At 36.4% G+C, this 19903-nt stretch overlaps 1 protein-coding gene across 1 annotated transcript; it reads right to left on the bottom strand.

Moving 5' to 3' along the window:
* Nucleotides 1-3986: 3986 nt before the first annotated feature.
* LOC134804592 (uncharacterized) lies at nucleotides 3987-10696 on the bottom strand. Its single transcript, XM_063777703.1, has 5 exons — nucleotides 10549-10696; nucleotides 5673-5811; nucleotides 5364-5516; nucleotides 4883-5034; nucleotides 3987-4204 (listed from the first exon to the last, which is right to left on the bottom strand). The coding sequence occupies exons 1-5, from the start codon at nucleotides 10656-10658 to the stop codon at nucleotides 4006-4008; spliced, it is 753 nt and encodes a 250-aa protein (XP_063633773.1). The 5' UTR covers nucleotides 10659-10696; the 3' UTR covers nucleotides 3987-4005.
* Between the last annotated feature and the right edge of the window lie 9207 nt (nucleotides 10697-19903).

Genomic DNA, 19903 nt, shown 5'->3' with positions numbered 1-19903 from the left:
CTACTACTACTACTGACAAAGTGGGTTTGCCAGGATATAGTTTTTGTCCGTTGTGGAAGTGGTTTTATTTTTGACCGAACCGTTAGCGAAGGTCTCTGTTTTAACTTGGGCAAAGTACTTTCGTATGTCCGGATCTTGTCCGGATGTTCTCCTCTACAGGTCGCAATACTGAATATTGATGAAAATTGTGTGACCAGATTGTATGATTAACTAGTGCGTAAAATAGCACTTTTCGTGCGTATGTCAAAAGTTTAAAGGGCCATATGTACTTTAAAACGTTGTACGATACACGTGCGAATAGGTAATTCGCAACTCGTGTCGATTTAAAACACTCATTTATCGCCACTCGTTTCGAATTTCCTCTTTTCCGCACTTGTATCGTAAATAACAATTTTAATACAGTTGCTCAAAAAGTGCTACTTTTCGTAGCTGTTTAGCGTTCGCAAAGCTGTTTTTTGAGAACTAGTGCTTTTTTCTTTTCCAGCTTTTTTCAATTTAATTGTGAACGGTGACCGTAATCGATACGTCCACACCAAAGAGTTTGGATGTTCAGTTTTATATAATTTTTATTTTGGCATTAAACATTTATTACGTACAAAAAGTATTATTACAAGATATAAAGTCATTGTGCGACGCATCGATAAGTAAAAGTGAGAAAGAGATATCGCTTTCTCGCTCTTACTTATGGGTGCGTCGCACAATGACCTTGGTGCGGTGCGATAGTCTGTTACCACTATTAACAGAAAAAAATAAAAAATAAAAAGTAAAACCCATAGATATAAGAATATACAGATGGGTGGATTCAGGGCCGGATTAAGCATGTCGGGGCCCCTAGGCAGTGCAAGGCTCGGGGCCCCCTACAGTCAATTCTGTATACAGCATGTTCAGTTGTTCAGTACCTACAGGGAAATAAGTTTGCGTTTTTAATTTCAATCTTCAGCCGAGACGATCCGAGTCTAGTCAGAACGATGTCTTTTTCGCTCTTATTGCTTGGACATAAAGCTTTTTTCTATCAATTTTTGCCGATTCCGCGTTGCGTCATGTGTAGGAAGAGCCCTTTAGGCTTAAGGCCAATCCCCAGTGGAATATCAAAGCTGTGAGCTTGAGCGTCACTTTCCTATCTAACAATGGCAAATTTTAAGCGAGGCTACGCTTAATTTTGCGAGACTGAACAACGATTGTCCGACCATAAGCCACATGATTAGAATCAACCTAGTAATAAATAATTTCCATATATTAAAATTATTAGAGTTAGACTAAGATAAGTCTGCAACGATTTTGATAGCACACGCAGTGCAAGTGTTATTTTAAACGTCAAACTGCTATGAAATTATGACGTATAAATAACACTTGCACTGCGTATCCTATCAAAATCATTGCAGACTTTTCGTGGTCTAATTGTATTCATTTACCAGTCAAGCTAACATGTAGATAAAGGGTCAACCAAAAAACCTACCAAAAACGCGAGCGAAGCGAGCGCGAAATTTTTATTAACAATATCGCAAATTGTGAAAGCCTCTTAAAAGGCCAGCCGGGTACCGATCTTCACCTGGGCCTAAAAGTCCGAAGTGAGGCGAGCTTTCATGCCGCGAAGTCAAAGCCGTGCTTCAGGCTTCAGGATAAGTACATAGTTGAGCAAAGACACGAACCAAATTCCATTGTATTAAAAAGCGAGCTGCAGGCCCAGCTAGGCGCAGCGAGGCCAAAGCCTAAGCTGAAGTAGAGGAGATGAGGAACACAAACCAATGGTAAATTGAGGTAAAAAGTGAGGCTGAAGTGAAGATCGAGCTCAGCAATCTCCGCATTGCTTGACAAGCCCGAAGCGTCTTTTAGCGAAGTGAGCTTTCATGCGAGGCCAAGCTACTGAAATCAATATTGATATTTCTTAAAAAGCGACGCCGAAGGCTGAGCTGTAAGGAAGCAGCGCTCTGACATGAACCAATCGTCGAAAAAAGGTCACTTTTGTGACGCAGTTTTACATACATACATTTTGTATGGATCGTCACTAAACTGACACCCCAAATTCGTCTAAAAAACTGGAGACACTTTTTTTCTTTATTTTCATCAATAGTCCTCGTGATTCTGAGTCGAAATAACCCAGAAGTTGTTGGTTGTTAAAAAAAAGGATATGTTAATTTTTTTTCAGAAAACCTTTCTAACAGGGGCCCGTTTCTCAAAAGCTTGTAACTTGTAATACAAGCGGATGTCACTTTTTGACAGCTTTTGTTAGAAAGGGACTTCCACTTGTATTACAAGTTACAAGCATTTGAGAAACGGGCCCCAGGTACGCATATACGCCCCGTAAACTGTAACGTATTGCTTCAATTTTATTCCAGTTACATTAAATTCAACAATGGATCAAAAGAAAAACAATAACAAAAGCATACTCATTATTATTAAGCAACAATTGTTACTCGTGAATTTTGACCCTATGAAACATAATTTTATTTGGTGCGAGCTGAGCCGCCGGGGCGGGGCCCCTAGGCAGTTGCCTACTTTGACTTAGGGTTAATCCGGCCCTGGGTGGATTTCATCACCAAAAATTTCACCATACAAAAAAATATTTTTTTTAAATGTTTAATTTAACACGATTCTAGCTGGGTAAAGTAATAGGGGGCTGTATATTGAGGATATTTATGGTATTTATACAATCATTTGTGGCTTATATTTGAAGTTATCGCTTTCGGAAAATAAAAACGCAAGATGGTGATGACAATCATGGTATGGTAATGACTCTTTTATAGACGGTAATGACACTGAATGTACGGTAATGACGATTTGGGAACTAATTTATATATGTATTAAAAACGTATTAAAAAAACAAAAACTTTTTTTAATTGTAAGGCTTTAGAACTTTAATAAACATTACAAATAACATGTTTTTGAACATAAGACTAACTACATAAATTATTTTTAGAAAATTATAAAAAATACATTTTATTCATATAAATAAATATATAACAAGTATTTTTATTGTATAATTTTAAATAATTTATATTCCGAAATAGGAAATTATGTATTTATTTATTTTTTTGGGTTTTTTCGATGTTAAATCATATTAACAATATTGTACTCTTATTATCAGTTTAAACCCGCATCTTCTTTTATCTACTGCATAATTTGCCCTTATTGAAAGTGCAATACGATGGAACCCTAAGGGCGCGAGTCCAACCTGCACTTGGCTGGATTTTTAATCATATTCTTGCTCGTATGTACGAAGATTCGTAAATTGTGCGATACCTTTAAAAACATATAATATGTGAAGGACCGTCAGATATTCATACGCATCGCCACAACCACTCACTTGTGCCGTTTTAAGGGTTCCGTAGTCAACTATGAACCCTTATGTCCCTTATACTTTCGCCATGTCCGTCTGTCTCTCCGGCCGTGATTTTTTTTGTTTCGTTCAACCCTTTAGTGCGGGTTGTTGTTGCATAGGTATATAAATATTTCAAAACGTATAGGGGTAGCTGTTGAAGCATTTTTTTGATAAAGTGAGCATTTTAGGAAGTGTAATAGCTTCGAAACAAAAAAAATGTGATCCATAACTTTTGAACCAAACAAGGTGACATTGGTCGCAACTGTCGCAAGCCTCCTTTCCGACCGTATAACATGTGCTTTATAAACCTTATAAACTGATCTAGCCAACATAACTACGCAATGATATCAAGATCGTGGGGACGTAGGCATAAAATAAAAAAGCGTTATTACTTTTTATGAACATAAGATTTATTTAAATTTGATTTAAATCATATAAGCATAACATAGCATCACATCAGGATTTACGCCTTATGATTATGATCTAGTTATTATGTTATGAATTAGGTAGGTACCTCTTAGGAGGTAAAACAAACCGTTTCATGTGGGGTGGGGATAATACCTAAAATTGTATTTGAATCGCATGTATTAAATGTTTAAATCATTTTATATTGGAGTAAATTGGAATAACAATATTGAAAAGGTTAGGAACCACTAATCAAGTTGTGTTAGTCTAATTCAAATGGTCTAGTTGAAGGACTCTAGCGTATCGATGATATCCTTAAGGTTGGAGTTGACGAATCCGACGCCGCCGTGGATGGCGTTGCGGATGTTCACTTCCACGACCTTCATAATGATGGTGTCGAATATTCGCACGAACACGGCGATGGTGGGGTTGAACAACCAGTCGGTTAGAATGTTGCCGGTGAGCCGGACGCGCAGACGACTGAAAAGGAAATTTTTGTCAGAACTACGATCATTTGTATAATTATGTGAATTCGCGATACAAGTGATACAATACAACTGCAGAAAGTAATCGTTACAACGAGTGTCGAGATTGCAATAACACGAGCGAAGGCGAGTGTTATATAACAACGTGAGTTGGGAATCGTCCTAGTATCTAAAACATTTTACAATGTAGGTATTATGCAAATACATAAATAAATACGTTAGTTCGTACGCAATACGTAGCAGCCCCCGCATAGGGCCCGCACCACCAACCACCACCCCCCAACCGTGCCCCCAATACTTTACTTTACGCGCGTGCGATAGTGATACGAACAGGCGGGTCAGTATACAAAATTCATTGTGGTAAGCGTCCTTTCTTTTTACACGGAAGAAGTCGCTGGCGCAGCCAAAAGCCTTATACTTTGTACTTATTTATTAATTCGATTTAATAAGCTAACATGTAGAGTAAAAGATAAATTCTGAATCAAGTTAGACCTAGCTAAGTTGGCAGCGATTTTGATAGCACAGAACTCTGCATGCCATCAGTCTTCTATGAAATTATGACGTAACACTTAAAATGTTATATTGATCAACGATACTTTGTTATTATCAATACTTTAGGTACTTAGTAACGTAGGTAGGCTAACTACCTCCTTAACGTAAATTTTATACTAACCCAATGTCAGTCAAAGAAAATTGTTGAAGATGGATTTCATCGTTGTTGAAATCGATCAAAATGTCAGTGACGACCTTGAAACTATCGAGTGACCCGCGGATACCGCCGGTGGGGCCGATCCTCATCACCTTCAAGAGGTAGTTGTAGTAGAACTGAAATAAGACAAGTCCATTAAACACTGTTGATGTCGTTCGCAAAACCAAATCCAGGGCATTAAGGATGACTCACGTGAAACCGGGTCGTGGCCGGGCTGGAGCTTCGTTTTCTATGGAATGCACCACGTGATCACCGATCAGCCGTCATAGAATATGACATGTCGGACGCCCCGGCCCGGGCTGGCCCGGTCTAGCGTGAGTCATCCTTTACTTAAGCTTTCACGTCAATTATCTCCATACGTGACGGACGCGTCCTTTTCGTTAGGGCCTAATTTAGGGTAGGTAATGGAAAATTATAATAATATGGGATGAGATGGGTTTATTACTTCAAGGTCGGAGAACTGCAGCTCGACGCGCACGCGCAGCATCTTGGCGAAGTAGTTCACGGTCTGGTCGCCGGAGCGCTGCACGTTCACCAGCCCCGACATGTAGCCGTCGTGGATCTTTAGCACCGCGCTGTATGTTATCAGCAGGTATCTCTGAAATCACAAGGATCGCTCACTAACGGAATAACTTATTATTATTAGGAGTGATCGACCCAAGTTTCCGTGTCAAAGAAATTATGTTTTGCACCGAAGGTTCGATTTTAGTACCCACTAGGCCACACGGTCGACAAAATCATAAATGAAACGAACCACTTCAAAGCCCTCCTCGATGTCGGGCAGCTGCATGGGGTCGAGGCCGAAGTTCTGGATGTGCGGCACCAGCATGCTGATCGTCTCGTCGACATAGTCGTTCACGGTCGCCGTTATGCCGAGGTCGGTGAATTTCTCCCTAGTACGAACAACGTATCATTAATTTATAACTTTTAAAATGTAATAAGCCTTCTGCAGCAGTCGAGTATCTACAACCAATTTTCATCAAGCCGGAAAGGCACAACAAAAAAAAAAGAAAGAAAGAAGGAAATGTACAAGAGTGCAAAGTAATTTTATGCAAAATTAGTGTTTCGTCATATTTAGTAATAGGAATTTTAAGTATAGGTACAGTGTGTAAATCCAATACGAGCCATAAATCGAACCGGACATATAATTTTCCCGTGTAATTTAGTAGAGCTTTTTGAAGTTACCTACATTACCTATATTATGATCCAGTAAATAATTTTTGAAAATTTACCGAGTCGGTACTACATCATTACGTTACCGCGTTACGAGCCATATCATGACATGACGTACCATGTGCATACTTACCATACACAACGCACAATGCTCGTATCTCGTAACTTGTGTGTTGCTTTACATTGCAGGCGAATTACTTTGTTCATATTTTCATTGTATTTCTAAGCAAATATTATCTCAATATACTTCTTAGGTCCTATGCTAACCACCGTTTAAAGGTTTGCCCTTATTGAATTTACACACTGTATACCGATTGTATTTATTTATATACTTACCTTAAATAATAATTACCAACACTTTTGATAGTTCAAGCTTCTTGGATAATAATAATTTACCTTTGGGTAATAACAAATCTGTTTACAATATTAATAACAAACTTAGAATAAAAAGTAACCTAAAATTAAAACTACCTACAAAACTAAAACTAATACCTAAAAAAAATATAGAACTACCTACAAAACTAAAACTAAACCTAAAAAAAAAAAAAAAAACCTAAAAATAGATATAGATTTTTAGGTTTTTTTTTTTAGGTTTAGTTTTAGTTTTGTAGGTAGTTCTATATTTTTTTTAGGTATTAGTTTTAGTTTTGTAGGTAGTTTTAATTTTAGGTTACTTTTTATTCTAAGTTTGTTATTAATACTGTATACCTAGATTTTGAATGTCCATTTTTTTTTCGGGGATGACGAGGTAGGTACCTTACTATGTCTAGAATTATATTCAGTTTCTCTTTAGTTTCTCTAGCAGTTACTTTCGTAGGTAGGTACCTACTTCGTACTTATTTACTCTAATTGCGTGTGTAAATAATGGCTAGGTAGGTAATTAAGTACCTAGAAGGGTTTAGCTTATTGCTTGAGTTTGATAATTATTTACGTTATCAAAGCTAATTTATCTTTGGTAATCGTATTCTATAAATTTTGTATTCGATACACTTAATAGCATTAAAATACCTTATAAACAGATTCTTATCAAGTTTTACTTTTAGGTAGCCACTTATCTACGCCAGTCTGCAATAGGTATTATCACAGATCTAATCTATGATCTATGAAAATATTGTCGCAGGTACCTATAATAAATAAGTACCTTTACTACTCATAAGACGTGATTTAAATAGGTATAATGGACAACTATTTCTTGTCAAACACATACAAGAAAAAGAAAAGGAAAAAAACAAAGGGATAGATAATTAAGACACAAGAGCAGAAACAATTACGAGCACATAATTAACAATAGATTACTACTACCTCCTGAGACTAAATGTACATTACAATGTACATAATCGTGCAACCTAATTTGAACCTTTCATGAACCAAATAAAGTAGCGTTTCTTTTGTTTCATTGCTTTTTAAAACAAACGAAATTCGTTCCAAGTTACTTATAGAATAAGGTTCAAATTAAAAATATGAAAACTTTATATGCTGGGTCTTACGAGGTTAAATCTAAAGAAATAACAATAGTGTGACAAAGCGGATGGGCTCAGCATTTGCTGTGATACAGACTAGTAAATGACAAGACGCTAGGTACTTATTAAATAATCATGTTAAATATGAATTGTTTAATTATTCATGATCCTATCCACTTATAATTTAATTGCTATGAAGATAAAATCATAAATAATTGTCAGTATCAAAAATGTAGGTACTATATTTAAAAAAAAATATATTAAAGGAAAAAAAAATTGATTTACTATATTTTTCTTTTACAAAAACGCTAAAAATTGTAAATTTTTGATACTGACAATTATTTATGATTAATCTTCATTCTTATTTCGAAGTCGAAATAAAGATATTGAATTAAATTAAATACAGCCTTTTCATCACACTGAGAAACTGAGAGAAAGTGGGATTTTATCTACAAGAGTGGCAAAGTAATAAGATGTAAATTTCCTTTGATTTTTTGAGTTGTTTCCTCATGCTAGCTGGTGGAATTAACATTTAAGTTATGATTTTTTTGAATGATAAATGTTTAATAGCGTTCATTTCATTTCACTTGTAATGTATGACAGTAACTTGCTACGCTCGTGGTTCTATTTTGGAATCTTTCGCTTTCTCGGGTATCAATATTAGCACGAGGAGTTAAAGAACAACTTTAACAATAATTTTTCACCTCAGCAGCTCGAACAAGGGTACTTTGCTTCTTAAAAACAGTGAGCAAAATGCGATTTTGCTCACTGAGTCATTTTGTCTCACTCGGTGAGCAAAATAGCATTTTGCACACTGAGTGTGTCTCATTCAGTGAGCAAAATGCGATTTTGCTCACTGAGTGAGACAAAATGACATTCAAGTGACCTTTATAGTCAAATGTCATTTCAACATGCGGGGTCTAATACAAGTTCGATATACTTGGGTTCTATTATCTCTGTCCCTCTAGGTATGTTCTCACTGCTTAGGGTGAAAAATTTTGTGTACTACACGAGATCAAAGTTATTTACATCTCATGCGCTTTTGAATCCCTTACTACGCTCAAGATTCTAAATTCGATTCACTCGCTACGCTCGTGAATCTATTATAGAATCTTTCGCTTGCACGGGACTCAAAATAAGCACTCGAAGAAATATCAAACTTTGATCTCTTGTTGTACAAATAACTATTGTCCCCTTGGAAAACAAATGGTTATTTTAACCTCATAAATGTAGTAAGGAGTAAGTAGGTAAATTAATCAAGAGTACCTACCGAGAAAATACATTAGCCATACAGCCTGCAGGAATATTTAGAGTATTAATTTAACGCGGTAGACGACCAAGTGCCCGTCACTACTCCCGTAAATGTCTTCATTAAACTTAGGTATAATATAAGTAAATACAATGCATTGCAATGGTATTAGCAATGTAGGTGAAACCGAGTACCTACGGATGTGCAAGTTGCGGAAAGGTTATAAAATGTTGGAAAACTTCTCGGAAATTTAATAGGAAATTAAGGAAACTTTAATAGGAAATTAAGGAAACTTTCATAGGAAATTAAGGAAACTTTCATTAACCCTTCTTCGCATAGTGATGGAAATTTCCATCATAACATTGTCCTGTGAAATAAAGGTGCTTTCGGAGGTGATTGATATTTATTTTTAAGACTGTCATGTTTCAACAACATTACAGCGTGAAATGGAACGTAGTTGTGATAAAATGAATAAACAGAATTTTAAATTTACATTTTTTATTCGCGGGGTCGCCGTTTCGCGCCATTTACGAAAACTGTTGACCTTGTATTCTGTATTCTGAACGATAGTACTGCGAAAATATTGATATTTGCGGAATAATTAATGTGTATCAGGTTATGTAATTTAATATTATGTTACCTTTTGTGCATACATTTTCGAAATTGGAACATAAAGTAACTCGAAAGTATGTGATGGAAATTTCCATCATTATGCAACAACTTCACTCGTAAAGTATGGCGAATGCGAATACCCTTCATGCAAGGGTTATACTACAGTTTCGTGCAATAAGTATCGTTGTCTTAAAAAACAAATACTTAACTGTTTCCTGAAATATCACGTAGAATAAATATTATGTAACTCTTGTATAAAATAAATAAGAATAATTACATCAAAACTGTTTAATTTATTTAGTACCTATGTACTACACTTAAGGTCAGAGTTTGCATAATGATGGAAATTTCCATCATATTAAAAAATAGATATATTTGGTAAATCGTACCTTACATTTTTTTTTTTTCATTTTTACCGTAATGTAGTGGAAGTCAACTAACATTATCCTGATTTATTTCAAAAATAAATAAATAATCATGCAAAGAAGGGTTAAAGTAACGGAAAATGTACATAAAAAAGTATGAGAAGTTTCAGAAATTTTTCAATGTGGAAATTTTCCGACGGCTCATCAGTAGGTACAACAGTGTCTCTATTGGGCATAAGTAGAGTTTGTATGCGATGGTGCTAAGCGAATAGTATTGCTGACTGTACATGCATGCTTGAAACGAGTATGCTTACGACCAGGAAAGTCCAATTTTGCGTTTTGAATTAAGTAATAAGAATAACAGTGAGTTCACAGTTTTCATAATTTAAAATATATTTACCTATACTATAATGGGCCCTGAGACTTGAACTGCTTGACGGTTTAAGGTTGACTCACGCTAGACCGGGCCGGGTCCGGGCCGGAGCTTCCTGCGCGTCGTTTTCTATGGAAAGCACCACGTGATCACCGATCAGCCGTCATAGAAAATGACATGTCGGACGCCTCGGCCCGGGCATGGCCCGGTCTAGCGCGAGTCATCCTTTTTACGTACTTAATATGCCTTATTTTTTTTTAATTCTACCAGTTGTTCCTAACCTTTTTTTCTACGAATTTATTATCAGTCAGGCATTTCGGGCCCGCCTGCACTTTTCGCCTGTGTCACGCGCAACGAATTTGAACTCCTGCTTTGAAACAGGCTAAGTTTGGACTTACTGTTGGGCTTGCAGCAGCAGCGGCGCCAACAGCTGCCTCGGAGCGGTGGTAGCCTCCGCCGCCAGGACCACCAGCGCTAGCACCAACGCGGTATACTTCTTGTACATCATTACTTGCTCTAATGACAACTGCGACACTTATCTTCGATTTTTTTTATTTATACGAACCCTTGCAGCGATACTATAGGTTTTATCATAGTTTTAAGTATTAAAAATTAATGCCGATCGTGATTTAGATCTCAACAAATCATAATTAATCAGCTTAATTACCTACCTAAGTACCTATATAATATATCTGTTTACTCGTTGTGGTTTATCTATAAATCCACTACGACTGAATTTAAATCTGATAACAAAACCGAATGAAGTAACACCTGGGTTCGAACCCTGGCATTACCTGGCTACCATGAGTTTTTCGAAATTTATGCAAAGGTGTCCGTGAAGCCCTCATTGAGCTAGCGAGGGGGCAATAACTCGAACCTTACTTATAAGAGAAGCACTGTGGAACAGCTGGGATGTACCTATACTACAGGCAGGTGATGACGACGAAAGTATCTAGTAGGGTAGGTACGAGCTATAAATAATTATTAGGAAACTATCTTAGAAAGCGGGAGTGTAGACTGCAGAAGTGCCAACTTTGCCACCGTGCACTCCCTAATTCAGTATGGTGCGGAGCTCTGGGGCCGCTGCGCCCAATGGGAACGAGTGTTCCGACTCCAGAAACGAGCAGTTAGGTGTATCGCACGGGTACCTCCAGACAAGCCAGCAAGAGAACTGGTTAAGGAATTAGGCATACTCACACTGCCTTCAATTATGGTTATGCCTGGGTTATGCATACGTACATCCCTAGTGAAGCCATTTCAAGTGCGACGTTACGTCGCACTCGTGTCACCGTATTCGATCGGCCCTGGCAGTGCTCAAGGTCACGTCGGTTTGTGTACACCTCCCGTTTAAAAATCAAAAACACAGGAAAAATGGTTGTTTGTGCAGTGAATGGGTGTTACAACGCATCAAACATAAAAACAAACCGACTTACATTACATTTCACGCGTAAGTATATAGTTTAATGTGATATTTTTACGTAATCGTAACTACAAAAATCCAATGTTTCGTCAGCCGCCATTTCTTATAAATGTTGCCAGTGTAGTGAATATTTTTTCCTCAAAATGGGACATGACGTTTACATTCTAAAATGAATACGCTTAATTGAAGTTCCTTGTACTTATAATTATATAAAAATTATATATTTTTAAATATTTCATTATTTTATTTCAAATTATGTAGTAATTTCATGCACATTTTAAATAAAAAATTGTAAAAATGTATCAATTTTTTTATTTAAACCTTATTTCACAAAGGACTCTAATGCAAAAAAATCCTTAAATAAACAAGAAAGCTTTTGCTATTAAATCTACACACAAATTATTAATAACCAAGTGTTAAGGATATTGTTAAATCCCCACTTTGAGGGAAATATCTATATACTGGCAACACGTTTTTGTATATGTGTGTGTGATGCTGAGCGTAAAACACGAGCCTACCACGCACACATCCATCGTGTTTCGGCTTCACTTTTGGCAGGTTAGCCGTAAGGGGACTATCTGTCTATGCGTTATTAGTCTGAGTGTATCGAACTACAAAACTAATGGAATGATACATAACTTTAACACTAGGAATGCCGAGAAACTAGTTAGTGTAGGCCGCAAAATAAAAAAATCAAATAAGCTCACCCATGTAATGGGGCCCACTGTTTATAATAAACTGCCCAGAAATATCGTCGAAACTCCCAATTTAATTAGCTTTAAGCGCCGATTAAAAAACTGGCTTGTCGAGCGCCCATTCTACACTTACCAAGAGTTCTGTGCTTACTGCTTACAGATAATAATAATAAAAATTTAAGTTTCCATCGCAGCACAAAAGTGCTGCACTGCAATAGTCTTTGCACCTGGCGGGGACCATCTCCGGATGTATCACATTGTGCGTTCGGGGATGGTATCCGCCACGTGTATCCCTTGCTTTTAGATTAAATTGTCTTAAAGGGCCTCTGCGCTGTTGGCTTCGGCCCCACGCACGCCTCCCAAAGGTCCGGGACCCCATGGTCCCGAGATATGGAATAGACATAAAAAATTAAAAATAATACTCTTACGTAAAATTAATAATGTAGGTATGTAAAAAATTAAAATAATTATAAATATAATGTTGACATGTAAACTGGTTTTTATGAATAAAATGATTATGATTATGTATTTGCTGCGCCGTGCATCGCTCGAGGAGGGTGTAGGTGGCGAGCGGGGCTCCCCTGATTTTTTTTTTTTACTTTCAAGCGCGATACTTTACTCTATAAGCCCCCTCCAGACTATGCGTGTGAATCGCGGGCGAAGCCGCGAACGCGAGTGTGGAGTCGATTTCGCAGGTCTGCGTTCAGGACTCCACACTCACGTTCGCGGCTTTGCGCCGCGATTCACGCACGAGTGTGGAAGGTCACATATATGTGACAGTAGAGGGTGGATTCAAATGATCAACATTTTCAGATAATGTGTGTATTTGTTAAATTAATTCAGTGAAAGCATGATAGGAAAAATGTATCTACATATAGGAGACCGGGTATGATTATCTCACGGGTTATATCTCATGAATAGAACATATTCTAGATATCTTGCCAGGCATCCACTCAATTGCATGTCTCTCTAATTGGACAGCTTTTTTCCATAGTTCTCTGCGAATAGCATCTTGTGGGAATCTGAATGGAAAGTAATGTAAAATGACAATACCAAATTTGATTATTAATTTGAAATAACTAGGTAGTTTTTTTATAGCTCCATCTCATGAAATAAAAAAGGAAAATACAAATCTGTAAGAAGGAATTTATTACTACATTTATAATTATATAGAAAATACCTAAACCAAACACAAGTTAATAAAATAGTCTACTTCATTTAGCATAACACCATCCCTATTATCCTCGCAATTTAAAAAGTCGTATGTTGTTATGAAAGTCGTATGCAGTTGTTACGTTTTAGCTTAGCACGGTAGTATTGAAAACAAATCGTCATGTTTTTTCCAAATTCTACTGAAGTTATCTGTTTACTACAAGTGAAAAGTGATTCCACTGTCCTTGGTATGAACTAAAATAACTTCTGCACCACTTCACGACACATGAATATATTTTTAATTACAAAAAAACGTTGTTTTTATAAATCAATTTAGCCATTTGTCACTGACTGTCATCTCGGTGGTACTGAGGTTGCCAATCGAGCAGTTTGTAAGTACCGCCTATCGCGGGGTAGTTTGCGTTGGAGGCGTTGGGTCATAATTGAGCGGACAGAATACTTCCATGTATAGCATTTCGCTGTAATGACTTGAATTTTCATAACCCTAAGTAGCCGAAAGGGATAGTGCCATAAATAAGAAAAAGATAGCATGATTCGTCCCTAAATCGCTGTCAAACTTCGGTTTTGTAGGAAGTGTCCTTTCTGTACGGTAGTACTATTATGTCTATTATTTATTATGTGGTACGGGTGAGCGCTGGGGCCAAACTGGTTTGCAGCTATAATAAGGACTTTATTTTGCAGTTGGTACTGAAAGCTGCAAGACCTGTTGCCTGCCTAGATCTTGACAGGCGGTTTGAATGGATCCCCTTTTTCGCCGCAGTCCACACTACCTAAATACTAAAAACCGTGGACTTTGACAAGCTTTTAGGTCATCATTCAGATATATGCCGTTAATGTGGACGTTTACGGTAAAAGCATCCATTAAAATTAAAACCAATAAGGTTTTCTTATCCTTTATAGCTTATTACCCCAATGCACGGGTAACTATTCCAAAGAGGGTAATTTAGAAAACCACTAGGTAATATCTAGCAAACCAAACTCACTTCATACTTTGATAACACATACCTACGCTCTCGCAACATTTTACAAGGTATCTCGTTTAAACTGCTGCTACAGTAAGAAGTCCTTCTAATTTAGTTAAAATATTTATTTGCAATTTTCAAAATTACCCTGCTTTCGAAGTTAGATACCCCAATGTTCCTTTCTCGTAATTGTACCGTAAAGCGGGGTGAGTAGGTTTCGCGGGGAGAGGTGGGTTATGAATGGGGAGAGAAGGTTTGAGAGGGGGTGAGAAGGGATTTTAAGGCTACTGCTACAAAATAATGTATTCCAATTTAAAATGGAGCTATAGTAATACGCATAATAAATAAAAATAGATCCAACAATCTTCCAAAATCACCTTTGTATGAAAACCCCTCTCACCCCAAATACGAGGCACTACGGGGTGAGGTGGGTTTTCCTCTTTATCGTCAAAGTTATGAAATGGAACTACCCAAAATAAAATAAAAACTAAAATACAAACGTCCGGAACACTTATTATATACACCATTCAGTTTTCATCAAGTAAAAGTAAAGTATTTATTTATTGTAAACTGTGTACATAAGATGACATATATACAGGAGATATCGAATCAACAGTTGCCCATGCAAAAATAAAATGTTATCGAGGTTTGAATTTCAGTTTTGACCCTACTCACCCCATTTTACGGTACAGCATTGATTTAAAAATACAATAACAATTAAAATGCAATTATTTGGGTCATTCTCAAAAAATATGTCTGCGGTCTCAATTGCAGCGACCCATACAAAATGCATTAAAAGAGTCGTGGCTATTAGAGGTAACCACAGACATATTCTCAGAGAATAACCCATTTAGCATGGTAGATAACGCTATCAATAATCGAGTACGAAAAATACTTGCGGCCATTATAAGAATTTCGGTGAATCGGTATTCCTGTTCATGAAGAAATATAGCGCATGATTTTGTGTAGTCTCTATTCACTATTCAAATATATAATATATGGCTTTAGATTAGTATAGACAAAGAGAATAGATAGTATAGAGGGGTCCTGTCATAGTAAATTTTGTAGTGACAGTAAATTTACTGCCCTATCTACACACGACTAAAACTCAAAATGAAAACATACAAAATTATCAAAAAAATGTATAAGTATATATGGATAAATGATTTTATTATTTTTATATCATTTTGACCCATGTTCATATTGCTCATTCACTGATATCTATGTGTTAAAATTGTTAAATATGAAACGGTGTCGTCACGCCATCTAGCCGACCATAGGCCAAAGGTGCGTGCGCCATCTATCCGAGAATGACTTTTTCTTGATTTCTGAGGCACGTTTTTTCCTTAGACTTTATATATGTCTTTGGTATAGATGTAGACATAATATATTACAATATCTGGGAGACCGAGCTTTGCTCGGAATTCGGAAATCATATGAAAACTCAAAAATGCGCGTTTTCCCAGAGATAAGACCTAGCTAGATCGATTTATCACCCCCGAAAACCCCCATATAGCAAATTTCATCGAAATCGTTACAGCCGTTTCCGAGATCCCCGAAATATATATATATATAAGTAAACAAGAATTGCTCGTTTAAAGGTATTAGATAGATAGATAGATAGACAGATTAGATAGGGTTAAAGGCGCAACGTATATCCGACTATAGTATTGGATTCCACTGTAAGTTTTTTTGAAGCTCAATGAAAGTGCATACCTATAGGTTCAGGTGGGGTAAATTAAATATTTACACGGGTAAAAATAAGACTAAGTTTTTAACACTCAAAAACTTATTCTACTTCATTCCTATATGTATAATATACTTATTGTACCTACTGTATACTGTAATGTACCTACTTACCTATTTATATATTTGAATAGTGAATAGAGACTACACAAAATCATGCGCTATATTTCTTCATGAACAGGAATACCGATTCACCGAAATTCTTATAATGGCCGCAAGTATTTTTCGTACTCGATTATTGATAGCGTTATCTACCATGCTAAATGGGTTATTCTCTGAGAATATGTCTGTGGTTACCTCTAATAGCCACGACTCTTTTAATGCATTTTGTATGGGTCGCTGCAATTGAGACCGCAGACATATTTTTTGAGAATGACCCAAATAATTGCATTATAATTGTTATTGTATTTTTAAATCAATGCTGTACCGTAAAATGGGGTGAGTAGGGTCAAAACTGAAATTCAAACCTCGATAACATTTTATTTTTGCATGGGCAACTGTTGATTCGATATCTCCTGTATATATGTCATCTTATGTACACAGTTTACAATAAATAAATACTTTACTTCTACTTGATGAAAACTGAATGGTGTATATAATAAGTGTTCCGGACGTTTGTATTTTAGTTTTTATTTTATTTTGGGTAGTTCCATTTCATAACTTTGACGATAAAGAGGAAAACCCACCTCACCCCGTAGTGCCTCGTATTTGGGGTGAGAGGGGTTTTCATACAAAGGTGATTTTGGAAGATTGTTGGATCTATTTTTATTTATTATGCGTATTACTATAGCTCCATTTTAAATTGGAATACATTATTTTGTAGCAGTAGCCTTAAAATCCCTTCTCACCCCCTCTCAAACCTTCTCTCCCCATTCATAACCCACCTCTCCCCGCGAAACCTACTCACCCCGCTTTACGGTACAATTACGAGAAAGGAACATTGGGGTATCTAACTTTGAAAGCAGGGTAATTTTGAAAATTGCAAATAAATATTTTAACTAAATTAGAAGGACTTCTTACTGTAGCAGCAGTTTAAACGAGATACCTTGTAAAATGTTGCGAGAGCGTAGGTATGTGTTATCAAAGTATGAAGTGAGTTTGGTTTGCTAGATATTACCTAGTGGTTTTCTAAATTACCCTCTTTGGAATAGTTACCCGTGCATTGGGGTAATAAGCTATAAAGGATAAGAAAACCTTATTGGTTTTAATTTTAATGGATGCTTTTACCGTAAACGTCCACATTAACGGCATATATCTGAATGATGACCTAAAAGCTTGTCAAAGTCCACGGTTTTTAGTATTTAGGTAGTGTGGACTGCGGCGAAAAAGGGGATCCATTCAAACCGCCTGTCAAGATCTAGGCAGGCAACAGGTCTTGCAGCTTTCAGTACCAACTGCAAAATAAAGTCCTTATTATAGCTGCAAACCAGTTTGGCCCCAGCGCTCACCCGTACCACATAATAAATAATAGACATAATAGTACTACCGTACAGAAAGGACACTTCCTACAAAACCGAAGTTTGACAGCGATTTAGGGACGAATCATGCTATCTTTTTCTTATTTATGGCACTATCCCTTTCGGCTACTTAGGGTTATGAAAATTCAAGTCATTACAGCGAAATGCTATACATGGAAGTATTCTGTCCGCTCAATTATGACCCAACGCAAACTACCCCGCGATAGGCGGTACTTACAAACTGCTCGATTGGCAATCTCAGTACCACCGAGATGACAGTCAGTGACAAATGGCTAAATTGATTTATAAAAACAACGTTTTTTTGTAATTAAAAATATATTCATGTGTCGTGAAGTGGTGCAGAAGTTATTTTAGTTCATACCAAGGACAGTGGAATCACTTTTCACTTGTAGTAAACAGATAACTTCAGTAGAATTTGGAAAAAACATGACGATTTGTTTTCAATACTACCGTGCTAAGCTAAAACGTAACAACTGCATACGACTTTCATAACAACATACGACTTTTTAAATTGCGAGGATAATAGGGATGGTGTTATGCTAAATGAAGTAGACTATTTTATTAACTTGTGTTTGGTTTAGGTATTTTCTATATAATTATAAATGTAGTAATAAATTCCTTCTTACAGATTTGTATTTTCCTTTTTTATTTCATGAGATGGAGCTATAAAAAACTACCTAGTTATTTCAAATTAATAATCAAATTTGGTATTGTCATTTTACATTACTTTCCATTCAGATTCCCACAAGATGCTATTCGCAGAGAACTATGGAAAAAAGCTGTCCAATGAGAGAGACATGAAATTGAGTGGATGCCTGGCAAGATATCTAGAATATGTTCTATTCATGAGATATAACCCGTGAGATAATCATACCCGGTCTCCTATATGTAGATACATTTTTCCTATCATGCTTTCACTGAATTAATTTAACAAATACACACATTATCTGAAAATGTTGATCATTTGAATCCACCCTCTACTGTCACATATATGTAGGTTCTCTCTCAAGCCATTTCCGTCAGTAGAAAAGAGCGGCAAACATATTAAATATTAACTCACATTATAGATGGGTCTAACGCGAATTATATTTAATTACCTTGATTTACCGACGTAAATCAGTTTCGTTTCGTATAATGTGAGTTAATATGTGTTCAAAACGCGAAAGTAAAATATTATAAGAGCGGCAAATTTAGAAAATGTAAGCGCGCGAACGGCTGTGGTCCTATACAAAATTTTAATTTTGCACCTTTTTCTACTGACAAACTTGCTTGACCGGCTATATACATATAAAATATTCTGAACTGAAAGTGGGGATTTATTGTGACTCCGCCTGTTCAAATATTTTTGACCCGATTCGTGTACCCATGTAAATTTTGCAGACTGTATAGCCAGTCCGATTTCTAAGATCAAGTTCGCCATACATTTACTATGGCGTACTTGATCTTAGAAAAACGGACAGACTATACCTGAACGTGACTTCGCACTGCCATGCAGATTGATAATAAAATATACAAAATACTTATTATAGCGGAATACATTTATACAACAATGATATATTTACTTATGTTGAGTTAGTCTGTCATGTCATAACAACATTTTAACTAGTTATCTTTTAATCTGCATTAAATTATTATACGTGAATTATTTGACTGGTTCTTCACTGTATGGCATAAACCTATCCCTGTCCAAGTCATATTCTAATCAAATATGAACCTCGAAATCTCAGCGGCCAGTACGTACAGCAAGAAGGTTATTAGCGGATTAATGTCGCTGATTGGTAGTTATTGACATTATATGCATTTCATCTACACTTAGCTATGTACCATTAGTGTAATAAAGATGACTCTTATTTTGTTTACGAGCTTTGATTACAGGCTCTGTAAACGCGTCGTCTTATTTGAATGTAGGCGTAATTGTGTATGTGTGCTAATTTGGCCCGAGAATTTGAACGGTAATGTTCCTAAAGGCGGTATCCATGGTAATATAGAACCTACATATATGTGACAGTAGAGGGTGGATTCAAATGATCAACATTTTCAGATAATGTGTGTATTTGTTAAATTAATTCAGTGAAAGCATGATAGGAAAAATGTATCTACATATAGGAGACCGTGTATGATTATCTCACGGGTTATATCTCATGAATAGAACATATTCTAGATATCTTGCCAGGCATCCACTCAATTTCATGTCTCTCTAATTGGACAGCTTTTTTCCATAGTTCTCTGCGAATAGCATCTTGTGGGAATCTGAATGGAAAGTAATGTAAAATGACAAT

This window comes from Cydia splendana, chromosome Z (genome assembly GCF_910591565.1).
Source record: "Cydia splendana chromosome Z, ilCydSple1.2, whole genome shotgun sequence".
NCBI lineage: Eukaryota > Metazoa > Arthropoda > Insecta > Lepidoptera > Tortricidae > Cydia > Cydia splendana.
The sequence above is the reverse complement of the archived record's forward strand: the minus strand, read 5'-3'. Positions and strand labels throughout refer to the sequence as shown.